Source organism: Trichomycterus rosablanca, chromosome 15 (genome assembly GCF_030014385.1).
Source record: "Trichomycterus rosablanca isolate fTriRos1 chromosome 15, fTriRos1.hap1, whole genome shotgun sequence".
Lineage (NCBI taxonomy): Eukaryota > Metazoa > Chordata > Actinopteri > Siluriformes > Trichomycteridae > Trichomycterus > Trichomycterus rosablanca.
In genome coordinates, this window is record NC_086002.1 from 31,342,418 (window position 1) to 31,355,905 (window position 13,488).

Below are 13,488 nucleotides of genomic sequence, written 5' to 3' on the forward strand. Positions count from 1 at the left end.
TATGTGGGTGGGGCCGAGGCGCCACAACCCGCTACAACTGAATACGAACCAAGCAACTGAGGGCGGGTTAGGGGCCTCGCCCAGGGGCCCAGCACAGGCGACCCCGACTTTAACCACCGGGCTCCACCTGCCCCGGGTCCGACTCTCCGAGTGCGTCCGCGCACACGGACCCCGTGTATCCGAACGCTGGACGTACCTCCGGGCGCAGGGCGGGCAGGATGACCATCTCCTGTAACGCCTGCTTGGCCAGTTCCTGACCGGCGACGTCCTCGAACCTCACCGCACAGCCGCTGTAACACACACACACACACTTCTCTTAACAGAGCTCTCATCCCTCCTCCGCACGCGCTCAGATCACCTCGATCTGACGGCAGAGGAACCCCGTTTCAGTTTCGGTCCCGCCCCCTACAGTCGAACGGCCAATCGGGACGCCCCCTTACCTGTCCACGATCTCGCTGAGGATGAGGTTGGCCAGTTTGCTGTCCACGTTCTTGAAGTTCTTCATGTCCCTCTTCGCCGGGGCGGCGCCGGGCCTACGGTTCTCTCGGGCGACGCCCCGTCCAGCGGGAGCCTGGAGGCACAAACCCAGCTATACGTAAACCTGACCTGAAGGAGTGATTCGATTCAAACGATTCGTTACGTGTCGTCCGAAATAAAGGAGTCGGACACCGAAGCAAGAGCGATTCCCTTCTGTGTCGGTGGGCCGAGCTCCAGGGTCGGGATCTGGGCCGTGCTATCGGCCGGTCGGGCGTCCGCACGTCTACACAGACTACTCACGGATGCGAGGGTGGGTCGAGGGCCTCGCACGGGGGCCCGACATGGGAGTCTTGGACGAGGTATGGCTTGAACCTGTGCGCTTGTGATAACTGGTCCATGAATCTCCGTGTGAATCTAAGCGTAAGTGATTCGATTCATTTGATTCTTTTTTGTTGGAAATAAAGGAGTCGAGAAGCAAAGCGAGAACGATTCACTTCTTTAGAGTCACTTCTATGTGGGTGGGGCCGAGGCGCTACAACCCGCTAGCATGCCGGCTAACGTCCACACGCTAACCCGACCACCTGGGCGAAGTGATTGGATTCATTTGATTCATTTCTATTGGAAATAAAGGAGTCGACAAGCAAAGCAAGAACGATTCACTCCTTTACATTCACTTCTATGTGGGTGGGGCTGAGCTGAGGCACCACATCCTGACCCGCTAGCTTGCCGGCTAACGTCTCGGCTAACGTCCACACGCTAACCCGACCACCTGGGGGAAGTGATTCGATTCATTTGATTCATTTTTGTTGGAAATAAAGGAGTCGAATACCAAAGCAAGAACGATTCACTCCTTTAGATTCACTTCTATGTGGGTGGGGCCGAGGCGCTACAACCCGCTAGCATGCCGGCTAACGTCTCGGCTAACGTCCACACGCTAACCCGACCACCTGGGGGAGGTGATTCGATTCATTCGATTCATTTATATAGCAAATAAAGGAGTCGAATACCAAAGCAAGAACGATTCACTCCTTTAGATTCACTTCTATGTGGGTGGGGCTGAGGCGCTACAACCCGCTAGCATGCCGGCTAACGTCTCGGCTAACGTCTACACGCTAACCCGACCACCTGGGGGAAGTGATTCGATTCATTCGATTCATTTTTGGCTGAGCTCCAGGGTTGGAATCTGGGCTGTGCTGTCGACCGGTCGGGTGCCTACACGTCTACACAGACATGATGAACAGCCGGACAGCTCTCAGAATCCACGTACTAATGCGGAGGGTCAGGGGCCTCGCGCAGGGGCCCGACAGAGTGCCGGACGGCGGGTGAGGGCGCGTTTCAAATCAGCACTCTCACTCCGAACCCCCGACTCCTGATGTTTCATTATTTAATATTTATCCCTCCTAAAAGAGGCGCAGAAGAGAAGTCTGGTACCCGGTGGTTGGCCTGGGGCCCGGCCCGACCCGACGAGGGCCCGGTGTAGCTGGCGGTGCGCTGGAGGGCGGCTGCGGGGGGTCTCGAGGGCTTGTTCTTCGGCAGGGACTGAGAGGAGCCGGACTTTTTGGAGAAGCAGCTGGCTGTGAACACACACACACACACACACACACACACACACACAAACGCTGAGGTAAAAGTATGTGCCCCCCTGTCTAGTCGTTCAGTTATTAATAAGTAAGCGATCGAAAGTATTCGGACGCCCGGCGTGGCGTTTAGCTCTTCTGACCAGGCTTTGCACAAGACTTTGGAATACGTCTGTGGGGATTTGCACCAGTGAAGTCGATGGCTGGTCGAGCAAGCCTCGGCTGGCGTTCCAGGACACGGGAATGGGAAAGGACCTTCCCTAAACTGTTGCGCAAAATTATAAGCATGTGGTGCCCTTTCTGTAGCTGAAACACATGAATTCAATCATTAGAAGGGGGCGTCCCAATACTTTTGTCCACATACTACCGGGATCCGCCCTGGGTCGGCGCCCTGTCCTCACATGACCTTCGCACTCTAGTTTACTGGTTCAAATGTGCACAAGGTTGCTAACGGTAACCTGCTCCGTTTAGGCGGGAACTCGGCTCGTTATCAGTAGGGCAGATCGTTATCGTTAGGGCAGCTCGTTATCAGTAGGGCAGCTCGTTATCGTTAGGGCAGCTCATTAGGGCAGCTAGTTATCAGTAGGGCAGCTCGTTATGGCAGCTAGTTATCATTAGGGAAGCTCTTTATCATTAAGGCAGCTGGTTATGGCAGCTAGTTATCATTAGGGCAGCTGGTTAGGGCAGCTAGTTATCATTAGGGCAGCTCGTTAGGGCAGCTAGTTATCATTAGGGCAGCTCGTTAGGGCAGCTCGTTATCATTAGGGCAGCTCTATCATTAAGGCAGCTGGTTATGGCAGCTAGTTATCAGTAGGGCAGCTCGTTATGGCAGCTAGTTATCATTAGGGCAGCTTGTTATGGCAGCTCGTTATCATTAGGGCAGCTCGTTAGGGCAGCTCGTTATCATTAGGGCAGCTTGTTATGGCAGCTCGTTATCGTTAGGGCAGCTCGTTATGGCAGCTAGTTATCATTAGGGCAGCTTGTTATGGCAGCTCGTTATCATTAGGGCAGCTCGTTAGGGCAGCTCGTTATCATTAGGGCAGCTTGTTATGGCAGCTCGTTATCGTTAGGGCAGCTCGTTAGGGCAGCTCATTATTATTAGGGCAGCTCGTTATGGCAGCTAGTTATCATGAGGGCAGCTCGTTATCATTAAGGCAGCTCGTTATGGCAGCTAGTTATCATGAGGGCAGCTCGTTATCATTAGGGCAGCTCGTTATGGCAGCTAGTTATCATTAGGGCAGCTCGTTAGGGCAGCTCGTTATCATTAGGGCAGCTTGTTATGGCAGCTAGTTATCATTAGGGCAGCTCGTTAGGGCAGCTCATTATCATTAGGGCAGCTCGTTATGGCAGCTAGTTATCATTAGGGCAGCTCGTTATCATTAGGGCAGCTCGTTATCATTAGGGCAGCTTATTAGGGCAGCTCGTTAGGGCAGCTCGTTATCATTAGGGCAGCTCGTTATGGCAGCTAGTTATCATTAGGGCAGCTTATTAGGGCAGCTCGTTAGGGCAGCTCGTTATCATTAGGGCAGCTCGTTATCATTAGGGCAGCTCGTTATGGCAGCTAGTTATCATTAGGGCAGCTTATTAGGGCAGCTTGTTAGAACAGCTCGTTATCATTAGGGCAGCTCGTTAGGGCAGCTCGTTAGGGCAGCTCGTTATCATTAGGGCAGCTCGTTATGGCAGCTAGTTATCATTAGGGCAGCTCGTTAGGGCAGCTCGTTATCATTAGGGCAGCTTGTTATGGCAGCTCGTTATCATTAGGGCAGCTTGTTATGGCAGCTAGTTATCATTAGGGCAGCTCGTTAGGGCAGCTCGTTATCATTAGGGCAGCTCGTTAGGGCAGCTCGTTATCATTAGGGCAGCTTGTTATGGCAGCTAGTTATCATTAGGGCAGCTTGTTATGGCAGCTAGTTATCATTAGGGCAGCTCGTTAGGGCAGCTCGTTATCATTAGGGCAGCTTGTTATGGCAGCTAGTTATCATTAGGGCAGCTCGTTAGGGCAGCTCGTTATCATTAGGGCAGCTTGAAGGGGCGTCCCAATACTTTTGTCCACATACTACCGGGATCCGCCCTGGGTCGGCGCCCTGTCCTCACATGACCTTCGCACTCTAGTTTACTGGTTCAAATGTGCACAAGGTTGCTAACGGTAACCTGCTCCGTTTAGGCGGGAACTCGGCTCGTTATCAGTAGGGCAGATCGTTATCGTTAGGGCAGCTCGTTATCAGTAGGGCAGCTCGTTATCGTTAGGGCAGCTCATTAGGGCAGCTAGTTATCAGTAGGGCAGCTCGTTATGGCAGCTAGTTATCATTAGGGAAGCTCTTTATCATTAAGGCAGCTGGTTATGGCAGCTAGTTATCATTAGGGCAGCTGGTTAGGGCAGCTAGTTATCATTAGGGCAGCTCGTTAGGGCAGCTAGTTATCATTAGGGCAGCTCGTTAGGGCAGCTCGTTATCATTAGGGCAGCTCTATCATTAAGGCAGCTGGTTATGGCAGCTAGTTATCAGTAGGGCAGCTCGTTATGGCAGCTAGTTATCATTAGGGCAGCTTGTTATGGCAGCTCGTTATCATTAGGGCAGCTCGTTAGGGCAGCTCGTTATCATTAGGGCAGCTTGTTATGGCAGCTCGTTATCGTTAGGGCAGCTCGTTATGGCAGCTAGTTATCATTAGGGCAGCTTGTTATGGCAGCTCGTTATCATTAGGGCAGCTCGTTAGGGCAGCTCGTTATCATTAGGGCAGCTTGTTATGGCAGCTCGTTATCGTTAGGGCAGCTCGTTAGGGCAGCTCATTATTATTAGGGCAGCTCGTTATGGCAGCTAGTTATCATGAGGGCAGCTCGTTATCATTAAGGCAGCTCGTTATGGCAGCTAGTTATCATGAGGGCAGCTCGTTATCATTAGGGCAGCTCGTTATGGCAGCTAGTTATCATTAGGGCAGCTCGTTAGGGCAGCTCGTTATCATTAGGGCAGCTTGTTATGGCAGCTAGTTATCATTAGGGCAGCTCGTTAGGGCAGCTCATTATCATTAGGGCAGCTCGTTATGGCAGCTAGTTATCATTAGGGCAGCTCGTTATCATTAGGGCAGCTTATTAGGGCAGCTCGTTAGGGCAGCTCGTTATCATTAGGGCAGCTCGTTATGGCAGCTAGTTATCATTAGGGCAGCTTATTAGGGCAGCTCGTTAGGGCAGCTCGTTATCATTAGGGCAGCTCGTTATCATTAGGGCAGCTCGTTATGGCAGCTAGTTATCATTAGGGCAGCTTATTAGGGCAGCTTGTTAGAACAGCTCGTTATCATTAGGGCAGCTCGTTAGGGCAGCTCGTTAGGGCAGCTCGTTATCATTAGGGCAGCTCGTTATGGCAGCTAGTTATCATTAGGGCAGCTCGTTAGGGCAGCTCGTTATCATTAGGGCAGCTTGTTATGGCAGCTCGTTATCATTAGGGCAGCTTGTTATGGCAGCTAGTTATCATTAGGGCAGCTCGTTAGGGCAGCTCGTTATCATTAGGGCAGCTCGTTAGGGCAGCTCGTTATCATTAGGGCAGCTTGTTATGGCAGCTAGTTATCATTAGGGCAGCTTGTTATGGCAGCTAGTTATCATTAGGGCAGCTCGTTAGGGCAGCTCGTTATCATTAGGGCAGCTTGTTATGGCAGCTAGTTATCATTAGGGCAGCTCGTTAGGGCAGCTCGTTATCATTAGGGCAGCTTGAAGGGGCGTCCCAATACTTTTGTCCACATACTACCGGGATCCGCCCTGGGTCGGCGCCCTATCCTCACATGACCTTCGCACTCTAGTTTACTGGTTCAAATGCGCACAAGGTTGCTAACGGTAACCTGCTCCGTTTAGGCGGGAACCCAAGGGTGCTATCGGCCAGTCGGTCGACACGTCTACACTGACCTCACTGGCTACGTCTCAAGGGGGAGGGGCGTGGCCAAACAGCCCGGCCATTCAGAGATGCACTAGTAACAACGAATTCCTCCGTGCGCCATACTGGGATCATACCTGGCAACCCGCTCTTACCCAGGAGGTCCAGGCGGTCCTGCGCCATGCTCAGGTTGTTGCACATTTTATGCTGGAGCTTCCTGGCTCGCTCGGCTCTCTCGCCTAAACACACACACACACACACACACACACACACACACACACACACACACACACACACACACACACACACACGGAGAGTGAGATTCACTTCGCTACGGCAGTCAGCGAGCGACGAGCGACGAGCGCTAGCTTACCGGATCCCGCCACGTGCACGGCGATGCCCTTCTCCAGCTCGGCGATGCCCCTGCGGTACAACCGCACGGCCTGGTCTTTGTCACCTACGACACAGGAAACAAACACACGCGGGTTTAAAGGGTCGCCTCTGTCTGCTGGAGCAGCTTGTTTGTTTACATCCCTGCTCTGCGCGTGAGCGGTGTGAGCTTTGATTTCAAGACAACACCGATCGCATCTGTTGGACTCCTGAGCACGGCCCTGATGCCTCACTCGCTTACATCGTGTTTACAATTATTACTGAATACAATTTGAGCAATTGAGGGTTAGGGGCCTCGCTCAGGGGCCCAACAGTGGCAACTTGGTGATGATGAGGTCTAAATCGGCAATCTTATGATTACTCGTCCAGTACCGCAACCACTAAGCTACCACTGCCTTATATGGACATTAGGGCAGATTGTTAGGGCAGCTCGTTGTCATTAGGGCAGCTCGTTAGGGCAGCTCATTAGAGCAGGTCGTTAGGGCAGATTGTTAGGGCAGCTCGTTGTCAGTAGGGCAGCTCAGTAGGGCAGCTCGTTATCATTAGGGCAGCTCATTGGGGCAGATTCTTAGAGAGACTCGTTAGGGCAGCTCGTTATCATTAAGGCAGCTTGTTAGGGCAGCTCTTTAGGGCAGCTCGTTATCATTAGGGCAGCTTGTTAGGGCAGCTCATTATCATTAGGGCAGCTTGTTAGGGCAGCTTGTTAGGGCAGCTCATTGGGGCAGCTCATTATCAGTAGGGCAGCTTGTTAGGGCAGCTCATTAGGGCAGCTTGTTATCAGTAGGGCAGCTTGTTAGGGCAGCTCAGTAGGGCAGCTCAGTAGGGCAGCTCGTTATCATTAGGGCAGATCATTAGGGCAGATCATTAGGGCAACTTGTTATCATTAAGGCAGCTTGTTAGGGCAGCTCGTTATCATTAGGGCAGCTCATTAGGGTGGCTCATTGGGGCAGATTCGTTATCGTTAAGGCAGCTTGTTAGGGCAGCTCTTTAGGGCAGCTCATTATCATTAGGGCAGCTTGTTAGGGCAGATAGTTAGGGCGTTCATGATCAGTAGGGCAGCTCGTTATCATTGGGGCAGCTTGTTAGGGCAGCTCATTAGGGCAGCTCATTGGGGCAGCTCATTATCATTAGGGCAGCTTGTTAGGGCAGCTCATTAGGGCAGCTCATTGGGGCAGCTCATTATCATTAGGGCAGCTCGTTAGGGCAGCTCGTTATCATTAGGGCAGCTTGTTAGGGCAGCTTGTTAGGGCAGCTCGTTATCATTAGGGCAGCTCAGTAGGGCAGCTCGTTATCATTAGGGCAGCTTGTTAGGGCAGCTCGTTAGGGCAGCTCGTTATCATTAGGGCAGCTCGTTAGGGCAGCTCGTTATCATTAGGGCAGCTCGTTAGGGCAGCTTGTTAAGGCAGCTCAGTAGGGCAGCTCAGTAGGGCAGTGGTGGCTTATCGCTTTGTAATGGTTGTCCGCGCAGATGGGTCAGCTCTCTCCAGCGCCCTCTGCCTCGTCTCGCCCGTAGCAGCCCCGCCCCCGGTAACCCGACCGTCCTAACGTCGCCTCCGAAGGCGTCATGTGGGCGCCTTATAGCCACACGTGGGATCTTTTCTGTTCTGGCCGTCTCGTCCACCCGCTCGGCGGTGATCATCTTCCTCCGTGAGATTCTTCCTTCAGTGTCCAGGCTTCACATCCATATACGGGCTACTGGCCACGCCCTGGATCTGCTGTCTGGTTCCCACACCGAGCTTGTCCTGGTGTGGACGATCAATCGAAAGCTCAGTTATTAGTTTCCAGGTCAGCGAGCGAGCGGTGGCGTTCTAACGCCGCAGGATTCATCTACACCTTTTAACAGTCACATCCTGGCCCCGAATGTTGGACTCTGTGCTTAAGGTGGAAGCGTAGCAGGAAGTTGGAAGGAATGCAGGTGGACGGCCAATAAAAATACCAATAAAACCAACCCACGTCTGCACTGCCCGTACAATCCCCATCAGTCCGCACCAGCACCAAACACGCTTCTCATGATCCCCAAGTTCCAGTTATCAGTTATCAGTAGAGCAGCTTGTAAGGGCAGCTCAGTAGGGCAGCTCGTTATCATTAGGGCAGATCGTTAGGGCAGCTCAGTAGGGCAGCTCAGTAGGGCAGCTCGTTATCATTAGGGCAGATCGTTAGGGCAGCTCAGTAGGGCAGCTCAGTAGGGCAGCTCGTTATCATTAGGGCAGATCGTTAGGGTGGCTCATTGGGACAGATTCTTAGAGAGACTCGTTAGGGCAGCTCGTTATCATTAAGGCAGCTTGTTAGGGCAGCTCTTTAGGGCAGCTCGTTATCATTAGGGCAGCTTGTTAGGGCAGCTAGTTAGGGCGGCTCATGATCAGTAGGGCAGCTCGTTATCATTAGGGCAGCTTGTTAGGGCAGCTTGTTAGGGCAGCTCATTAGGGCGGCTCATTGGGGCAGCTCATTATCAGTAGGGCAGCTTGTTAGGGCAGCTCGTTATCATTAGGGCAGCTTGTTAGGGCAGCTCGTTAGGGCAGCTCGTTATCATTAGGGCAGCTCGTTAGGGCAGCTCAGTAGGGCAGCTCGTTATCATTAGGGCAGCTCGTTAGGGCAGCTCAGTAGGGCAGCTCAGTAGGGCAGCTCGTTATCATTAGGGCAGCTCGTTAGGGCAGCTCAGTAGGGCAGCTCGTTATCATTAGGGCAGATCGTTAGGGTGGCTCATTGGGGCAGATTCTTAGAGAGACTCGTTAGGGCAGCTCGTTATCATTAAGGCAGCTTGTTAGGGCAGCTCTTTAGGGCAGCTCGTTATCATTAGGGCAGCTTGTTAGGGCAGCTAGTTAGGGCGGCTCATGATCAGTAGGGCAGCTCGTTATCATTAGGGCAGCTTGTTAGGGCAGCTAGTTAGGGCGGCTCATGATCAGTAGGGCAGCTCGTTATCATTAGGGCAGCTTGTTAGGGCAGCTTGTTAGGGCAGCTCATTAGGGCGGCTCATTGGGGCAGCTCATTATCAGTAGGGCAGCTTGTTAGGGCAGCTCGTTATCATTAGGGCAGCTTGTTAGGGCAGCTCGTTAGGGCAGCTCGTTATCATTAGGGCAGCTCGTTAGGGCAGCTCAGTAGGGCAGCTCGTTATCATTAGGGCAGCTCGTTAGGGCAGCTCAGTAGGGCAGCTCGTTATCATTAGGGCAGCTCGTTAGGGCAGCTCAGTAGGGCAGCTCGTTATCATTAGGGCAGATCGTTAGGGTGGCTCATTGGGGCAGATTCTTAGAGAGACTCGTTAGGGCAGCTCGTTATCATTAAGGCAGCTTGTTAGGGCAGCTCTTTAGGGCAGCTCGTTATCATTAGGGCAGCTCGTTATCATTAGGGCAGATCGTTAGGGTGGCTCATTGGGGCAGATTCTTAGAGAGACTCGTTAGGGCAGCTCGTTATCATTAAGGCAGCTTGTTAGGGCAGCTCAGTAGGGCAGCTCGTTATCATTAGGGCAGCTCGTTATCATTAGGGCAGCTCAGTAGGGCAGCTCGTTATCATTAGGGCAGCTCGTTATCATTAGGGCAGCTCAGTAGGGCAGCTCGTTATCATTAGGGCAGCTCGTTATCATTAGGGCAGCTCAGTAGGGCAGCTCGTTATCATTAGGGCAGCTCGTTATCAGTAGGGCAGCTCGTTATCATTAGGGCAGCTCGTTAGGGCAGCTCAGTAGGGCAGCTCGTTATCATTAGGGCAGCTCGTTATCATTAGGGCAGCTCAGTAGGGCAGCTCGTTATCATTAAGGCAGCTCGTTATCATTAGGGCAGCTCAGTAGGGCAGCTCAGTAGGGCAGCTCGTTATCATTAGGGCAGCTCAGTAGGGCAGCTCGTTATCATTAGGGCAGCTCAGAAGGGCAGCTCAGTAGGGCAGCTCGTTATCATTAGGGCAGCTCAGTAGGGCAGCTCGTTATCATTAGGGCAGCTCAGTAGGGCAGCTCGTTATCATTAGGGCAGCTCGTTATCATTAGGGCAGCTCGTTATCATTAGGGCAGCTCGTTATCAGTAGGGCAGCTCAGTAGGGCAGCTCGTTATCATTAGGGCAGCTCGTTATCATTAGGGCAGCTCGTTATCAGTAGGGCAGCTCAGTAGGGCAGCTCGTTGTCCGCTCCGGGGGCGGCGTATTTCGTTTATATAGAAATGACAAATAATAAATAAGGGCGCTCTTTCTTTGAGTTTGGTGAATGAACGCGGATCCCAACAACACTGCTGCACCTGCTACACCCATACCAGAACAGCGCACGCACATAACTCCATCACCTCAACACCATCTCATCTGGTCATTGAAGGTCCTGTGAGGGGTTTTCTTTCTTTCGATCGATCGATCGATGAATGGGGTAACAAGGGGTGACAAGTGTACTGACCACCAGAAGAGCTTTGAACGTCAGTTTGATCTCTAGACTCCCGGTTTATCACTGATTATGATTGATTATGATCGTATTGAGTGTAAACATGCTGGATTCCTCACCTTTCTCATCCTCGTCGATTCTCAGAGCTGCCGAGATGGACTCGAACGCCTGTTTGTGATGCTTTCTGATCGAATCCCCTGCATCATCCGGGTCCTCCGCAGCTCTGGCAGCCATGCCAATACAGACTTCTTTATAAATCCAGTATAACAGCACACACAGGCGTTCAGTAATAAACCGGGTTATGTTAAACAGCACCAGTACCGGGTAAAAAACGTATAAAATATAATGATAATAATTAATATTATAGTAAAAGCGATGAGCACGAGGATGATGGAGGTGCACCTGATCACAGGTGAACTCTTCAGCTCGAGCAGGCCCAAACCGAACCCCGTTTCTCTTCTTATAACTCACTCTTTCTCCTTCTAACGAATTCATTCACTTTTAATGAAGGTTTCCATCTTATAATATAAATATATATTAAATTTTAAGCTTATAATAGACGAATTCCAGGCGTCAATTCGTGTTGTTTACAGTTTGGTCCCGTCTGACAGGGTTCCGCTTTTGAAGCGCGCATGCGCAATAACAGCTCGAGGTCGCGTCCTAAATCGCACCATATTCACTATCCCGTAGCCACTACGAAGTGCACTTGGTCTAATGTTTTTTTTAACGTGGGTGCAGGCAGCGTAAATACAGTATACATTTTAACCGAGTGATCCTGGTCAGGGTCCTAGAAGGTCCGGAGCCACTCCGAAGCACTCACTGGCTTTAGAGAGACCGATCAAAACACGCTCACACACACACAACCACGTTATTCTGGTCAGGGTCCAAGAAGGTCCGGAGCCACTCCAAAGCACTGGCTTTAAATAGACCGATCAAAACACACTCACACACACACAACCACGTTATCCTGGTCAGGGTCCATGAAGGTCCGGAACCCCTCTAAAGCACTGGCTTTTAAAAGACTGATCAAAACACACTTAAACACACAACCACGTTATCCTGGTCAGGGTCCAAGAAGGTCCGGAGCCACTCCAAAGCACTGGCTTTTGAAATACCGATCAAAACACTCTCTCTCTCTCTCACACACACACACACACACACACACACACACACACACACACACATATTATCCTGGTCAGGGTCCAAGAAGGTCCAGAGCCACTCCAAAGCACTGGCTTTAGAGAGACCAATCAAAACACACTTAAACACACAACCACGTTACCCTGGTCAGGGTCCAAGAAGGTCCGGAGCCACTCCAAAGCACTGGCTTTTGAAATACCGATCAAAACACTCTCTCTCTCTCTCTCTCTCTCTCTCTCTCTCTCACACACACACACACACACACATATTATCCTGGTCAGGGTCCAAGAAGGTCCAGAGCCACTCCAAAGCACTGGCTTTAGAGAGACCAATCGAAACACACTCACACACACAACCACGTTACCCTGGTCAGGGTCCAAGAAGGTCCAGAACCACTCTAAAGCACTGGCTTTTAAAAGACTGATCAAAACACACTCACACACACAACCACGTTACCCTGGTCAGGGTCCAAGAAGGTCCAGAACCACTCTAAAGCACTGGCTTTTAAAAGACTGATCAAAACACACACACACACACAACCACGTTATCCTGGTCAGGGTCCAAGAAGGTCCGGAACCACTCCAAAGCACTGACTTTTGAAATACCGATCAAAACACACACACACACACACACACACACACACACACACACACACACAACCACGTTATCCTGGTCAGGGTCCAAGAAGGTCCGGAACCACTCCAAATCACTGGCTTTAGAGACACCGATCAAAACACACTTACACACACAACCACGTTATCCTGGTCAGGGTCCTGGAAGGTCCGGAGCCACTCCAAAGCACTGACTTTTGAAATACCGATCAAAACACACTCACACTGAATGGATTCAGACCGCTCCACCTGGGAATAGAACCCAGGACCTTCTTGCTGTAGGGTGACAGTGCTATCCACCGAGCCACCCCAGATAGCATACGGATGTGGGCCACTTCTGGCAACGTTACGGCACTGCCGGCTCACTGCCGGCATCGGCAAACAGCATATGAGCCAAAAGTGGCCCACATATAGGAAATGCTTATATGGCCCACATGTCCCAAAACACATCTGGCAAAGACATGGCACCACTGGCAAACTAAGTGAGCCAGTAATACTGGCTCTTATATTAAAAATGGTAATGTCCCACTTTCTATACTCTAAAAAATGATTCAGCACATTAGTGAATTAAACATAATATAATAAGCCAGTTCAACAACAAAAAAAAAGTTTGTTACATTTGTTCAAATGTTTGAGTTTGGGCAACCTAAAAATACATTATTTTAGACAAACTTAAAATTGTAAACTTTTTCAACGCATTATTTTTGCTTTAGTACAACATCATACCAATTTTGAGTTGAGCCAACTAAAATATCTGAGTTGTCTGAACGAAGCAAAGAAGAGAAGAGCATCAGAAGCTCTACGTTCTGTGACTGCGCATGCGCACTTCTCCGAGTTGAGTTGTAACGGACGAGGACGACCCTGAAGTTTTGGAATTTGCCCTGACCTGCCCTGAGGTAGGTATTCAGCTATTCAACATAATACAAGTTATGTTTAAAACTTAACAAATGCATAAACAATAAACTGACTGAATAACGAGGGGAACAGCATTTTAGTTTCACGTATTTTCTCAACCAAAATGTCAAATATTGTATGGCAGACGAGTGCGAGTTCTTTTCAAATTGTTAATTTATATAAAGGTTCACAAG

The 13,488-nt window shown here is 50.8% G+C and overlaps 1 protein-coding gene across 3 annotated transcripts in view; it reads right to left on the reverse strand.

Moving 5' to 3' along the window:
• The window catches only part of spast (spastin), a 31,060-nt gene extending 19,794 nt beyond the window's left edge, over positions 1-11,266 (reverse strand). The window contains exons 1-7 of one of the 3 annotated variants that reach the window (XM_063009918.1): positions 11,052-11,128; positions 10,769-10,897; positions 6,285-6,368; positions 6,049-6,150; positions 1,909-2,051; positions 441-571; positions 197-290 (exon numbers count right to left, since the gene is read on the reverse strand). In XM_063009918.1, the coding sequence (XP_062865988.1) occupies positions 197-290; positions 441-571; positions 1,909-2,051; positions 6,049-6,150; positions 6,285-6,368; positions 10,769-10,883 (669 nt within the window). In that variant the 5' untranslated portion in view covers positions 10,884-10,897; positions 11,052-11,128. Of the gene's footprint in view, positions 1-196; positions 291-440; positions 572-1,908; positions 2,052-6,048; positions 6,151-6,284; positions 6,369-10,768 lie in introns of all 3 variants that reach the window. The other 2 variants (XM_063009917.1, XM_063009916.1) reach the window with 2 other exon arrangements.
• Between the last annotated feature and the right edge of the window lie 2,222 nt (positions 11,267-13,488).